Genomic DNA, 14,957 nt, shown 5'->3' on the forward strand with positions numbered 1-14,957 from the left:
GGACTAGTCCTAATCTGCCCTCAGTTTCCTCAACTGAGAATAATTATAATGACCCTACTACGCAGGGTTGTTAGGATGATATATGTGAAAAGAGCTTAGCTATAAAGTGCTAGAGCTGTTATTGGAGGAGGCATAAAAGTCAAGTTGCTGCATGTCACAAAGTAGAGCAACTAAAGAGAATATGGAAGGGTAACCGCTTTTTCTGATGCTTTTAAGAATTTGAATACTAGTAGATTATTTAGATTTTCTTCACCCATTCGTTTAACTCTACGGTCTACTTTGCTGTAACAAAGGGACCGTCCAGTATTACTTCTCCTATTCCCAATTTTTCACCTCTAATATTTGTTGCTCCCTTAGAGCCTCAGTGAAAGATTTTTACTCTTTTCTAAATCAACTTTTCCGTTTGTGCTTTTAATCTCATCTGCCTTTTGTAGAATTTTTTGTATCTAATTTATCTTAAAGCCTCTTCCCCGAGCCCAACTCTCCTAATTGGTGAATACTTAGCCCAAGCCAGCCTCACTTCACTCCTGGCTGTTCAATGTTGCCTTAATTTCCTCTAGAGCCACTGGGCCTTTATCACATTTCCCTTCCTTTTTCCCTTTTATGCATTGTCTTCCCCATTAAAATGTAAACTTCCTCAGGATAGAGATTGTCTTGTTTGCTTGTTCTCTTAGCGGCAGCACCCAGCATAATGCCTGAAACATTTAATAAATGCTGTCTATCTTTTTGTCTCTTCATTAGGGCCTTTTCTTTGACTATCACACACAGATAACACTTTTAAATTCTTTCAAAAACTTTACTGCTTTTTTTTTTTTTTTTACATTTTTAAAAATTATAGCTTTTTATATACAAAACATGCATAGGTAATTTTTCAACATTGACCCTTGTAAAAACTTCTATTTTAATTTTCCCCCTCCTTCCCCTCGTCTAGATGGCAGGTAGTCCCAAACATGTTAAATATGATAAAGTATATGTTAAATACAATATATGTATACATATTTATACAGTTATCTTGCTGCACAAGAAAGATCCGATTTAGAAAGAAGGTAAAAATAACCTGGGAAGAAAAACAAAAAGCAAGCAAACAGTAAGAGTGCAAATGCAATGCTGTGGTCAACACTCATTTCACAGTGTTCTTTCACTGGGTGTAGCTGGTTCTGTTCATTACCGATCAATTGGAACTGATTTGGATCCTCTCATTGTTGAAGAGAGCCAGGTCCATCAGAATTGATCATCAGCTAGATGTTGCAGTGTATGATGATCTCCTGGTTCTACTCATTTCACTTAGCCTCAGTTCATGTAAGTCTCTCCAAGCCTCTCTGTATTCATCCTGCTGGTCATTTCTTACAGAACAATAATATTCCATAACATTCATATACCACAATTTACTCAGCCATTTTCCAATTGATGAACATCCATTCAATTTCCAGTTTCTTGACACTACCAAAAGGCCTGCCACAAACATTTTTGCACATTCAGGTCCCTTACCTTTTTTTAATATCTCTTTGGGATATATCCCAGTTAAGTAACACTGCTGGATTGAAGGTAATGCACAGTTTGACAACTTTTTGAGTATAGTTCCAAATTGCTCTCCAGAATGGCTGGATCCATTCATAACTCCACCAACAATTCATCTGTGTCCCAGTTTTTCCATATCCCCTACAACATTCGTCATCTTAGCCAATCTGACAGGTACACAGTATAGTGGTATCTCAGAGTTGTCTTAATGTGCATTTCTCTGATCAATAGTGATTTGGAACCTGGTCTTGTTAAAAAAAAATTAATGTAATTTTTGGGCTTAGGGCTTCACATCTATGAAGTCCCTTCAGAGAAGAACATACATTAAGGAAATAGCACCAGATAGAGACAAAAATAAGGAATCAAGGACATAGACCCCTCCTTTCCCCCTTCTTCCCCACTCCCACCCCCCACAAGGAGATAAGGCCTACACAAGTGCAGCCTTCAGGAGAGGAGTTACTGCCATACAAACATCACTGATGAGAAGGACTGGCCAAAAAAAGTATCAAAGGGCTGGTTTTTTAGCTTGAAGGACTACAGCTGGACCTTGACCATCATGAGAACCATATTCAGGGCAGTTTTATAAGCCAGTAACTGCAGGTCTTCAGAGTTGACATCCAAGGGAACCTAGAGTTCTTTACCCATTTGGGAAATTCAACCTTAGAGAGACACTTTTAGAACAATGTGTAGATCTCTGGGGAGATGAGGCCCAATACAATAAGTATGGGCTAAGGTTCAAGACATGCCTTCTCTGTCAGTTTAAATAAAACCTGTATGGTGTGTGATGTCTGTTTTGCCTAAATTCTTCCTGTGTGGGTATGCAGTTCTGAGCCATAAGGTGTAAGTGGGTCCTGAAATATTAAGTTTCACTGGGTATCTCAAAAAGTTTAAAAGTGAATTCACTCCTCTTCCCCCCCCCCATTGACAATTGTGTCTTGTTATGAACATTTTATTATCTGCTAATACACTTATGTATCCAGGCAGCTAGATGTCCCAGTATAGAATGCCCTCTAGTCAGGAAGACCTAAGTTCAAATCTGGCCTCAAGACACCAAGTAGAGAAGGCAATGGCAAACAACTCCAATAGTAGCCAAGAAAATCACATAAAAAGGTTATGACAATTCAGACACTACTGAAAAACAAAACAATTTGTACTCGTCTTAAATCATGTAGTCTTTTAAAACTCCTTTTACTTGTTACCTCTTTCATATAGTCAGCAAAACTCGTGATTCTTCCTATACCATGTTTTATATTTGTCCCTTTTCATTCCTACTCTTATCCCTCTTATTCCAGACCCCTCATCACCTTGCATCTGAATTACTGCAGTTTTAGCCTAGCTGACTCTGACTCTTCTGAATTTAATCCATTCCAACCAAAGTGGGCAATTTGCTATTACCTAAAATCATTATTTCTTCTCTTGCCATCCTGCCTATGGCTTGAATTTCTAGAATGTACTGTCCATCTTTTCTTTTTGAATCCACTAACCTTCCTTCAAGGTTCAATCACAAAGAATAGTTGATTTTGGAGATGTTTATGGATTGAAATGTGGGTATGAATGAAGAAACTTTCTATATTGCCATAGACCATTTGAACCCCGTATTAAGAAAGAGAGGGGAGACAGGTTTGTATAAATCTTGAAATGGTAGAATTTTCCTGGTTCACTAAAAAAATCTCCAAAGACAGGGTTGCTTGGAAAATAGCTACTAAATACTTTCCTCTTGGAAAAGATTTACTAAACAAAATGATGTTGATGCATAAACAATGGAAGATTTGATGGGATTACTCAGGAATGGGTGAGATATTGAAGTGGATAGAGCTCCAGGTCTAGAGTCAGGAAGGAAGACTGGAGCTCAAATCCAGCCTCAAACTTTATTAGTTGTGTGACCCTGGACAAGTTACTTAACCCTGTTTGACTCAGTTGATCTAAAGGAGGAAATAACAAAATACTCTAGGATCTTTCTCAAGAAAATCCCAAATGGCATCATGAAGAATCTAAATACAATAGAAATGAACTGAACAACTGGGGAATGAGCTGTTCTCCTCTAGTAAGCAGCATGACACAAATGGAGACACGGGTTCAGGCCATGAGTTAGTAAGTTAATAAGCATTTGTTAAATGCATACTGTGTTTGAGATACTGTGCTAAGCACTGGGGATTTAAAGAAAAGCAATGTCTAGATGAGGCACAATTGCCAGTGGAAACCTTTCAATGGACTGGAATCCTGAAGGCAATTTTCTAAGATCAGAAATGATGCTTGCTTCTTGGGGCACTGATGTTCTTGCTGCCAAACTCAGCCTGGATTCTAACTCCCAGATTCCTGTGGCTCTTACTCCTGATTGAGCTTGAAGACAATACTCTTTACCTAGAGAGGAAGAAAAAAAATGAAAAAGCCAAGGAGTCCTCATTTTTTTGGTAGGAGTGGGTGGGGGGTGGGGGAACATATAGTCTGGCCAGGAGGAAAAGGCTTCATTCATCTCTTTATAGCAGGCTCCTATCAGACACCATCACCCCAGTGCTGAAGAGGAGGAGGTCAAATGTGGCAAAGAGGAAGAAGCCAAAGTTGACATGCCTTTTAAAATGTCTAAAAAATCCATCAGATATTTTCCTTTTGCTTTCACAGTGATGGTGAAGTGGCAGAAAAGGGGAAGAATATAATAGTTCATAACTTCTCTGGAAATCTTTATTCAGTGAATAATATTAATAATAGCTAACATTTACATAGTACCTACAATGTCCCAAGTCCTGTGTTAAGTGCTTTAAAATTATTTCATTTGCTCCTTACAACATGTGAGATAGGTGCTATTATTTTCCCCCCCATTTTATAGATGAAGAAACGGACAAATGAGAGTGACTTTTCCAGAGTCATACAAGCTATTAAGTGTCTGAGGTGATATTTAAATTCAGGTCTTCCCTGCCCTCAGTCCTAGTTCTCTATCCTTGGTACCATGTAGCTGCCTGGACAACAACAACAAAATTGATATTCTATTTGAAGAATATGAACCATGTCAATCATAAGAGGAAACTATAGCTGTTCTGCTTTTTTGAGTAGCTTCAAAACTAATCAGAGAGTCTCCCTTTAACTAATCAATAACAATGTTCATACATGCTATGGTCTCTCCAGGACACTTTCCTTACCTGTCATCATAATTCTTTCAGAAATAGCAACTTAGCATCATCATCCACATCGATATCCTTTTAAATAATTTGGGCATGCATTGGATGCCATTACATCCATTCTAAAAGTAACATATAGGAACATATATAACATATAGATTATATCTACTAAGGATATGAGGTTATCCCTATCTTTGACAAAAGAGATTGACATTTCAGTAGAATTCACCCCTAAGAGTTGCTTTTTGAAGTTGTGATATTGCATTTTTGCTAACCTATTGATGTTGTCTGACAAGTTTCCCTTTATGACTCATGGGACTTTGACTCTCTGCGAATCAGATGGAATCCATAAGTTTAATCTCCTTACATGATTCCCTGACCAAGAGTAACCAGTTAAAAACAAATTGGTAGGAAGTTTACCTAAATTAGGATAAAGATAAGCCTTTTCTTTATGAGTATTTACTTCAAAGATTATAGCAAAGGGAATCCCAATCCCAAAAAGACAAGAGCTAGCCCTAGCTAAAGAATTAATTTTCAACATGAGAATTTACATCTCAGAAATGGGTAATATTGTATACTTGCATACAATATATGGTATACTTGTAATAACAACAAAAGCTAATTATATGGCATTTACAACTATTTAAAGGCTGTTATGGGTAGTAAACATTAAATGTTTTTCTTGCACACCCCATGCATTTACTAAATGTTTGTTGAATTGGATTGGAAAAGTGATTTATTGGGAACAATAGTGTACAGAACTATGAGATAGGAAAAAGCTCTGATTTACCAAAAGGCCAAGGATACATGCTTTGCTTTTTCCCAAGAGGGGTCCTTTCTTAGGCTTTCTCCTCCTCAGATCCTATTCTCAATCTTAAAGTGTTATTGTTTTTATTGAGAGTTGCAGGAGAAGAAAGTCTAAGTTACTCACTTTTTAAAAAATTTCTCTTGAGAGGTAAAGGTAACACTGTGTGTCCTTTAATGCTGTCCTAGCCTAATGCTTCCTTGTCATTCTAGACACAAAGACCTTTTTACAGAGGTAAGATTGAATATAAATGAATTTCTTCCTTTTTTATCATAGTTTTGGTGGTAGGCTCATTAAAGAAAAGTGTAGTCTTTTTGAACAAAGTCCTCCCTATAGAAGTATGCTGGAGCCATCCCTAGCTAAAGAATCAACTGTTAAATTTTCAATATGAGAATTTACATCTCAAAAATAGGTTAACACTATAAAACAGGACGGTTTATTGTTTTATTGATTGTCTAGACTTACTGAAGTGTTAATAATGTTGATTAAGCTTAAGATGTGTCCTGCGTACAGTTTTTATGTGTTTGTTTTCCTGGATAGCCAGTTGTCAAACACTGACCAGCACATCCCTGCCTCCAAGAAAGCTGCTCACCTTCTTTTGTGGCTTGGCACAAAACTTGCTTTAAGTGGTCCTAAGTGGCTTCCCTCCGAAGTTGCAGCAGGGGTCGCTCTTCGCGGAGGGTAAGAAATTTGAAGACCGGACAGTGGCGCTCTGCCCGGAGTATATCAGAGCTCAGTCCCCTCTCTGACTAGCAGGCACCGTTGCCCGGGAGAGGGCGTGCGGCGTTCCGTCGTTGCCGAAGCAACGAGTGGCAACAAAAGGGGAGCAGGAGAAGGAGGAAGAGGAAGAGGCTCGGAAGCCTGAGCGAGGCTGCGCTCTTGTTCCTGCTGCTGCTCCCCTCGGCTGCAGGGTGGCTTTCTCCCGAGCCCGGTCAGTGTCTGGCGGCTGTGGCGGCGGCTACTGCACTTTACTTATTACTTCCCTCTCTTTCTTCTTCCTCCTCCTGTTTCCTCGTGATTCTCTTTCGACCATTGCCTGCCTTCCTTGCCCACTCCTAGCTATGGAGACCCGGCCTTGCGAGGCCTAGCGCTTCTTTTCGGTCAGCGCACTTACAGAAGAAGGGAAAAGGCTTTTCCCTCAAAAGGTGTCAGAAAGTCCGCCCTGGGGTTGGGGAAATATCTGGCTCTTATGAGAGAGGGGAAGGGGAGGCTGGAAAATCTAGCCCACTAACCCCACGCCATCCCACTCATCCATCCCAGAAATCTGGTCCTTGCCGACCTGGGATCCTGTTTGGCAGTTGGGGGAGGAGGGGAAGAAGAGAGATTATCTTTCTGAGAGAAAGACTAGGGATCTGCTAGTGTCTTTGGCGTCCCCACGCTGCCCTCTCTCTTGCCTCCTTTAAAGCACTGGGGGCATTCATGAGACTCCTTGTGACAAAGTATCCTTGTAGCATCCTCCTCTGGTTTTGAGCAGGAGTTCGTGAACTTAATTTTTTTCCTAACTTAATTTTTCAATATAACTGCCTTCCTTTGTAATTTTGTGTATTTGATTTTGTACGTTTAAAAACAATATTCTAAGAAAGTCCCTGGAGTTCAAAAGTCCATGATGCACAAAAGGCTAAAAAAGACTTAAGACGTAGAGGCATCTCTCCACTTCGCTTTTATCCAAGGGGAAATAAATTATTCTTTTCCCAGTTGGGGGAGACTACGGGGATGTTAGTGGTGTGGTCATTAGTCCATGTTTAAAGTGGTCACTGCATGTTTGTTTTGATTCCACACAGTCACTGGATTTTCAGTGGTGCATTTTAGGTGGTTTTTTTTTTTTTTAATAATTATGAATCTAATGTAGTGTAAACAGTTTTTTTTAATTTACTGTTTTAAGATAGACTCATTGTGAATCATATCTAATTCGTAAAGTGGGCAGTGTGGTACAATGAACAACACAAGATCTGTTTTTGATTCTATCAATTACTGAGTGTAATTATCTGCAAATTGCATTTTCTTTTCTGTAAAATAAGAGGGGTAGTAACCTTAGTGATAAGTGCAGAGAGAGAAGAGAAAAGAGAACTCTATATTCATTTCATTCTCTCTTGGTAAAAAAAAAAAAAGTTACATGGATAGAGAGGTATAGAGAAAAGAGTAGTCACTGGACTTGAAAGTTAGGATACATAGTTTGAAAATAATTGTAAATTGATTGTAAAATAATTTAAAATCTTTTATGAATTATATGCATCTAATACTTTAAATCTTACCAATCCTAGAAGAAAACATTTTCATGAAAATAATTTTTTGAATTTTTAAAACAATTACATTTTGAAAATCCAAGGACACAAAGTAAGAGAATACTTAGAAAGATTATCAATACAAACCTGGTTAGTTTCACATGACATCAGAGATTACGTACACTAACCAATATTGAAATTCTCTGATCATGGTTTGGTTCTTGAATGACTTAGAGCTCTTTATTTTATAGTTTGGTTTAGTAACATCTAGAATTTGGATCATTCTGACAGCTTTCCAGAATCCATAGTCACTTCCATATCACAGAAAAGCATCTAACTACAGTGTCTGAGTAAGCTGTGGATTAATATTCAAATTTTTTTATGCTGATTTCACTTATACCCCTTCATTTTAGTGTAACCTTATTAATTTTATATGGCTACATTAGATGAACTTGGTCAAATTCTTGCTAAGATAATCATTTATATATATATATACATATTATATATATATATATACACATATATAATGTTTTTAAGCAAAAGCATCATTCAAACAACATTTTAATAATATATTTTATTATGGCAATTTTATAAGCTAAAGTAAAATGAAGAAGAATTTGATTTAGTTAACAAAGGTCATAGCTCTTGTGTTTGTGTATATGTGGTTCTCGTTAGTAGTTTTAGTCCAGTCTGACTCTTTATGTCTCTATTTGGGATTTCTTGGCAAAGATACTAGAGAAAAAAGAGCAAAAGAAGGGTTTGCTCTTCCCTTCTATGGCTTATTTTATAGATGAGCAAACTGAGGCAAACAGGGTTAGGTGTTTTGCCCAGGGTTACTCAGCAAGTATCGGAGGCCAGATTCAAACTCAGAAAGATGGATCTTCTTGACTCTAGGCCCAGCTGTCTACTATAGCACCTAGCTGTCATATCTACCCAGCTACCTTTTGTATTTATAGTAGGGAGATATTATAAAGAAATGTGTATAATTATTACCTCAAATATCATAATTATTGAGGGTTTTTTTTAATAATGCATTTTCATGGTTACTCTTTTGAACACAGTGCTGTTTCTAATTAGAATCCAGTTTTCCAGGTAACGTCCCAGAGCTTTTTAGTTTTTTAGCATTTATCAAAGGTTGTTGGTTTTCTTCATTTTCTGTTTTTGATGTTTAATTTAAATAGTAATCTATAACCATCAGTTCTCAAAGCTTCACAACACAGTATAAGATAAGTAGCTGAAGAATTATCCTTTATTGGAAAGTTTGAGGCTCAAAGGTGAATTAACAATAGTCAGTGTCAGAACATGATTGAACCCAGATTTTCTAGATTAAATTCCAGAGCTATTTCCATTAAATCAAATTCTCTTTAAGAATGGAAAATCCATAACTTCTTAGCAGTATATATGTTTTATCTTTAGTTGTTATTACTGGATTGATTTTTTTTGTTTGGAGGTATCAAAACCCAAGGGAATTTTTTTGTTGATGTTATTCTTGTGGTCTAAGTACCACTGGGTACAGCAATGTTAAAAATGTTTTTTTTTTTTTTGTTTTTAATAAAATTACTGATGGAAGCATCCTTCACAGTAGTAAATAGTAAACTTCAATATCACAAGTCATTAAAATTTCTGATATGTAATTTTCCAATTTTTTTTTTTTTTTTATTTTACATGTCTTTTTAGTTAATTACTAACAACAATGTGTTAAAGAGATGAGTCACCTTTTGTGAGGATTCTTCAGGGACCAACCCCAGCTCAGGGCTGTTAATTGCTGACTTACTTGCTATTCTGTAAATTGTAAATGTGTGGTGTTTGTAGAGAATGATGTATTATTTATGTTTTATCTACTTGAGGTCTAGTCTGTTCTACTTAATTGTAAAATTATGGGTAAAAAATTGTAATAGTGTTCTTTTTAAACTTAGAGGATTTACGTGCTTATTGACTGGATAAAGAAAAAAGCTTCACATTACACCTAGAGAGAGGACTGTGGGAACTGAATGTGGATCACAATATAAACATTCTCACTCTTTTTGTTGTAGTTTGCTTGCATTGTGTTTTCTTATTCATTTTCTCTCTTTTTTGATTTTTTTTTTTTGATGATCAAACATGGAGTCCATTTATTCCAAATACATTCTCTCTCTCTCTCTCTCTCTCTCTCTCTCTCTCTCTCTCTCTCTCTCTCTCTCCCTCTCTCTCTCTCTCTCTCTCTCTCTCTCTTTAATAAAGCTTTTTATTTTCAAAACATATATACGGATAATTTGACATTGACACTTGCATAGCCTTATGTTTCAGATTTTCTCCTCCTTCTCCCTACCCCCTCCCCTAGATGGCAAGCATTTGATCTGATTTTTCTTGTGCAGTAAGAGATTGTATAAGTATTTTTTTCCATATTGGATTTAACATATATTTTAACTTGCTTATATTGGATTACTTGCCATCTGGAGAGAGGATGGGAGGAAGGAGGGGAAAATCTGAAACACAAAGTTATGCAAGGGTCAATGTTGAAAAATTATCCACGCATATATTTTGAAAAAAAAAAGCTTTAAAAATTAAAAAAAAAACTTCAGTTTTACATATTAATAATTAAACTCCAAATAATTAAACTTCAAAAAAAAATTCATGTATTTCAATGTTAGTAATGCAACATTAGAATCTTCAGAAAAAATAATTTTCCACGTCATAAAATTACAAAGAACTGAGAAAATCTGATTTTTTATTTAGAATTCTCTTGAAATATAAATTCTATAGGTGTAGATCTTGTTTTTATTACTTTATTATGAAGAGCATACTGATGCCTTTGAATATATAACTGGACAGTCTGCAATTGTTTTTATAATCTTAAATTTTACATTCAATGTTTAGACTGATGAACTCATTATATAGAACTGGAAGGGATTTCAGTGGTTATCTGGGACAATTCTCCAGTTATGAAATATACCTCCTCACTCTGGGTGCCCTGAGAGTTCATCTGATTGAATACTTCAAGTGATGATGGATTCACCATCTAATAAACTACCCCACTTCATTTTTTTGATTCTTTTAATTGTATAAAGTTTTTTTCTGGTTCCATTTAGCCTTCATATTAGTTTTTCTCATTGGTTCTAGTTCTGCTCTCAGGAACTCCATAGAACAAAATCCCTCTTTCGTGGATTACATTATTTTGCTTCTTTGTTTTTCTGATGAAAACTGTTTATTTTTTTTCTACAAGATCATAAGGTTTATGAATAATGCTTCATTATAATGTATCTTTTGTAAATCATTTATATGTAGCTATTTTAATTTATTATGATGGCACCTTCTCTTCATTATACCTGGTTATTCTTGCTTGATCAAAAGATTTCTGACAATTGAAAAAAATAAATTTTCTGTCATTTTTATATACAGGATTCAAGCTGTTATGAAAACACAAATAAGAAGGATGTATCACACATTAGGTATTAAAAATTAGGAAACCAAGTCACTGGAATTTTATTGTACCATGGAAGAAATACCAGTGAGAGTTGCAGTAAGAGTCAGACCTCTGCTTTGCAAAGAAATTCTTCATAATCACCAAGTATGTGTGAGATTGATTCCAAATACCCAGCAAATTATCATTGGGAAAGATCGCATCTTTACTTTTGATTTTGTGTTTGGCAAAAATTCAACCCAAGATGAAGTTTATAGTACCTGTATTAAACCTCTGGTTGCATCATTGATTGAGGGATATAATGCTACAGTTTTTGCCTATGGACAGACTGGATCTGGGAAGACATACACCATTGGAGGAGGCCACATTGGTAAGATCTTTAAGCTCTTTTTACTTATATATAGTTAAATGATTTGCTAAAAGGAGCAAACTATGAAGTGAGATTAAAAAAATAAGATAAAGGATCATAAATTTACTTCCTTTGAAGGATTTGTCTCGAATACTAAACTGGAAATTTTTTTGTATGCTTTTTGTTGACTTGGGAAAGTGTGAGTCTAATGATAATAGCTCACATGAAATAGCACTTTTAAGATTTGCAGAGCATTTTATGTTCTCTTAGATATGGAGACTTGTGTTTTGGTCTAATTTTCTGCCATTAAATGCATTATGTAAACTTGGGCCATTTTTTTTCCCACCTAGGCCTGTTTTCTTCATTTCTAAGATAAAGGGGTTGGACTAAATGAATTCAAAAATCCCTTTCTATCCTGACTGAATAGCTAACTGAAAAGAAGTTCAAATTAAAGGAGAAGATGCTGTCAAATCCTGATCTGTTCTTATTTTATTTTAAAAAAATTTTTGTAATGTTACAGTCTACATTAATAATGATATATGTAAATATATAAAGAATTAAGTGAAATTGTTATGATGATGGGAACTAATTTGTGAATAATTCTATTTTAACTATATTGAGTTGTCTTCAAGTATGAGTTCAAGTTGGATTATAAAAGTATGTAACTTCTTTAACAGCTGGAACAGCCTAATGCTGACCATTTAAATTAGATGACTCAAAGTAAATTTTTGTTAATCTGTCTCACAGAATATGAAATTTCCCTCTAAAACTCCCTATCAGGCTTCAAGTGATGAGGGATTCACTAAATACTATGGAAAGTTTTGTCTTGGTGTCTGTTAATGATTTGTTTCTTTTATCATTTAGAACAACAATTATGCATGGAAATAAATTTCTCTTCAGTTATCTATAGTGCAGTATTTATCTTTCACTGACAGTTTTTTATTGAAACTTGACTTCATTTAGTACTTGTTAGAAACAAATCTCGAGATAATATAGCAGCATTATAGTGCGTATAAATTTCCTGTTACTAGATATTCTGATGGTATTTTAAACATGAACTATCTTATAATCAGACCTTTCTTGCATATAAAAATTCTAGTTTTAGGAAAGGAAGAATTATAGAAAAATAGAATTTGGAATTAGGATAGAACTTAGAAGTAATGTACTAACATCAGTAAGATGCTGGACTTTGGGCTAGAAGATCTATGTTAAGAATTATGGGTCTGATCCATAGCCTTGCATAGCTGTTGTCAAATCAGGTATAATCCTTGAACCTTAATTTTTCATCCATGAAAAATGAGGATGAGAATGTTCATTTTACCAGTTTCACATTTGTTTTGCAGGGTAATTGCCTTGCTAAGTAGCCTGTAAATATTTCCTCTGGCTTGGTGATCAAAAAAAAATTTAAAGGAAGTTTCCCATACAAATAATACACCAGGAAATTAAGGCTCAGAGAGGTTAAATATCTTACTAAGGACATACAGCTAATTTTAGTGTCAGAACTGAGTCCTAGAATCCTAGTTTTCAACCTGTCATAATAAGGACTCTATTTCTTTCAATATCATTGTTTTATATCATGATTAATTTTTTCTTAGGATTAAATAATTTATCATATAACATATATGCCTTTCCAAAAAGAGATTACAATTAGCAGATGAATTTAAGGCGATATAAAACAAAATCTGGAGCAGCTATGTGGTGCATTGGATAGAACACCTAGAGTCAGGAAGATTTTTCTAAGTGAACACCATGTGTTTTAGACTAGCATCTATTTAATTAGTTGTCTTAGAGTACCTGTGTATTTACAAATGCACTTGTTTTTAAAATGGCAAGTATAAAAAATTTAGAGCTCAGTTGCTTAAAACTAAAAAGTACCTTTAAGATCATGAAGATGAGGCTACATCAGATAATGAGGTATATTTATTATTACAAATAAATAATACACATAAATGTGTAGGAATGCATTTATATTATATAATATTATAACATATAATTCATATATACATATAGGGATGTGTGTATAAGAAAACAGAAATAATACCTGCAAAAAACAAAATACCCTTTACGAACTCTTCAAATTCTTAGTTCAAGTTAGGTGCCATTTCTTATGTATTTCCAATCATTCCCCATCAGTAATTAGTGCACTCTTCCCATTAAATGATTTTGAATATATTTTATGTTTCCTTATTTGTGTACATGATTCCTCCCCACCCCATCCACAAATAGAAACTAAGTTCCTTGAAGACAGGAACTATTCTGCTTTTATCTTTATATCCTTGGTACCTAGTACACACATTCTTAATAAGTGTTTGTTGATATATACCAAAAGAAATTTCCCCCAATACACACATTCCTCCAAGATCTGTACCACTTAAAGCTTATGGGATCAGATGACAAATTTTAAAATTTAACTTTATAGCAATCCTTTGTTTTATATATATATGGAAAGACATTCTTATCTGCTCAAAGATCCAAAATGGGAGGGAGGATTTTCAAATTTCAGATGTGTCTGGTCTTTGTAGATTCATTCCATGGACTTATTACTTTTGTCCAAAGATAGGATAGGCAGAAACTGACTGAATCAGCCTAATCAATCAATAATACATAGAAGCATTTGTTAACAAAATGAGAAGACAAAGAGGCTGTATCTTTCTTTCTGTTGGTGAGTTTATCTCTTTATTCTATAACTGATCTCTACTACTCTATCTGTCTCTTTTGTCTATTATGTCTCCTCTCTTGTGCAAGAACATTAATTGATTTATTAAAAGTTGAGATAATAGAGATTTCCATTTGGCTCTTATTGATGGGGAATTAGACATTCAAATGAAATAATCTTTCCCTCAAATTTTAGGAGTGCACAGTTGGCTACTACTTTCTAAGCATTGTTTGGGAAGAGTTTTGCAGTATTGTTTCTCATTGTAGAGAGAGTAGAAAAGCAATTCCTAACTACTCCCTGAGAGTGTGTTACATAACTGAAAGTGAGTGGAAAACTTAATGTGAAAGAAGAAAACCAAAATATGTTTTTATACTGCTGGGTTTTTTTTTTTCTCCAGAGACTAGGATGATTGTAATAGATAAGCCTGAATGGATCCAAAATGCCAGGAAAATAGGTTATTTTGAGGAAAGAACTTAATAACCCAAAGTTGGAAGACAGCAAGATAAACTGAAATAGCTTTTTTTCATTCTATTTCCATAATTTTGAATAAACCCTAGACTCTTTGTAGTGCTGAAAACAAATTGTACAGGTCTTGGTTTAGCATTTCACATATCAGGATATTTTGCATCTATAAGTTGAAACAGCAGACAAATACTGGGAGGCAAAAGCAAGGCCCCCAGTGAAGCATAACCAACAGACTCACTGACTGTATACCATGTTGAAGTCAATATTCTCTATTCACTTAAAGGAACAAGGTAGGTTTAATCTGCCCTCGGTAACTTATTTTATTTGCGCTGAGTTTTACTGCCTTCTGTGTTTTCATTAACATTATTATGGTTATTGTATATACGGTTTTTCTGGGAAATTGCTTTTTTGTGTTCACATAGCTCCTCC

General features: G+C 35.1%; 1 protein-coding gene across 3 annotated transcripts in view; it reads left to right on the plus strand.

Annotated features, from left to right (window-relative positions):
- The first annotated feature begins 6,251 nt into the window (after window positions 1-6,251).
- Window positions 6,252-14,957, plus strand: part of KIF27 (kinesin family member 27) — a 127,882-nt gene continuing 119,176 nt past the window's right edge. For all 3 annotated transcript variants that reach the window (XM_051966279.1, XM_051966287.1, XM_051966294.1), the window contains exons 1-2: window positions 6,252-6,367; window positions 11,037-11,428. In XM_051966279.1, coding sequence (XP_051822239.1) covers window positions 11,131-11,428 — 298 coding nt within the window. In that variant the 5' untranslated portion in view covers window positions 6,252-6,367; window positions 11,037-11,130. The remainder of the gene's footprint in view (window positions 6,368-11,036; window positions 11,429-14,957) is intronic.

The sequence above is a fragment of the Antechinus flavipes genome, chromosome 1, assembly GCF_016432865.1.
Source record: "Antechinus flavipes isolate AdamAnt ecotype Samford, QLD, Australia chromosome 1, AdamAnt_v2, whole genome shotgun sequence".
Taxonomy (NCBI): Eukaryota; Metazoa; Chordata; class Mammalia; order Dasyuromorphia; family Dasyuridae; genus Antechinus; species Antechinus flavipes.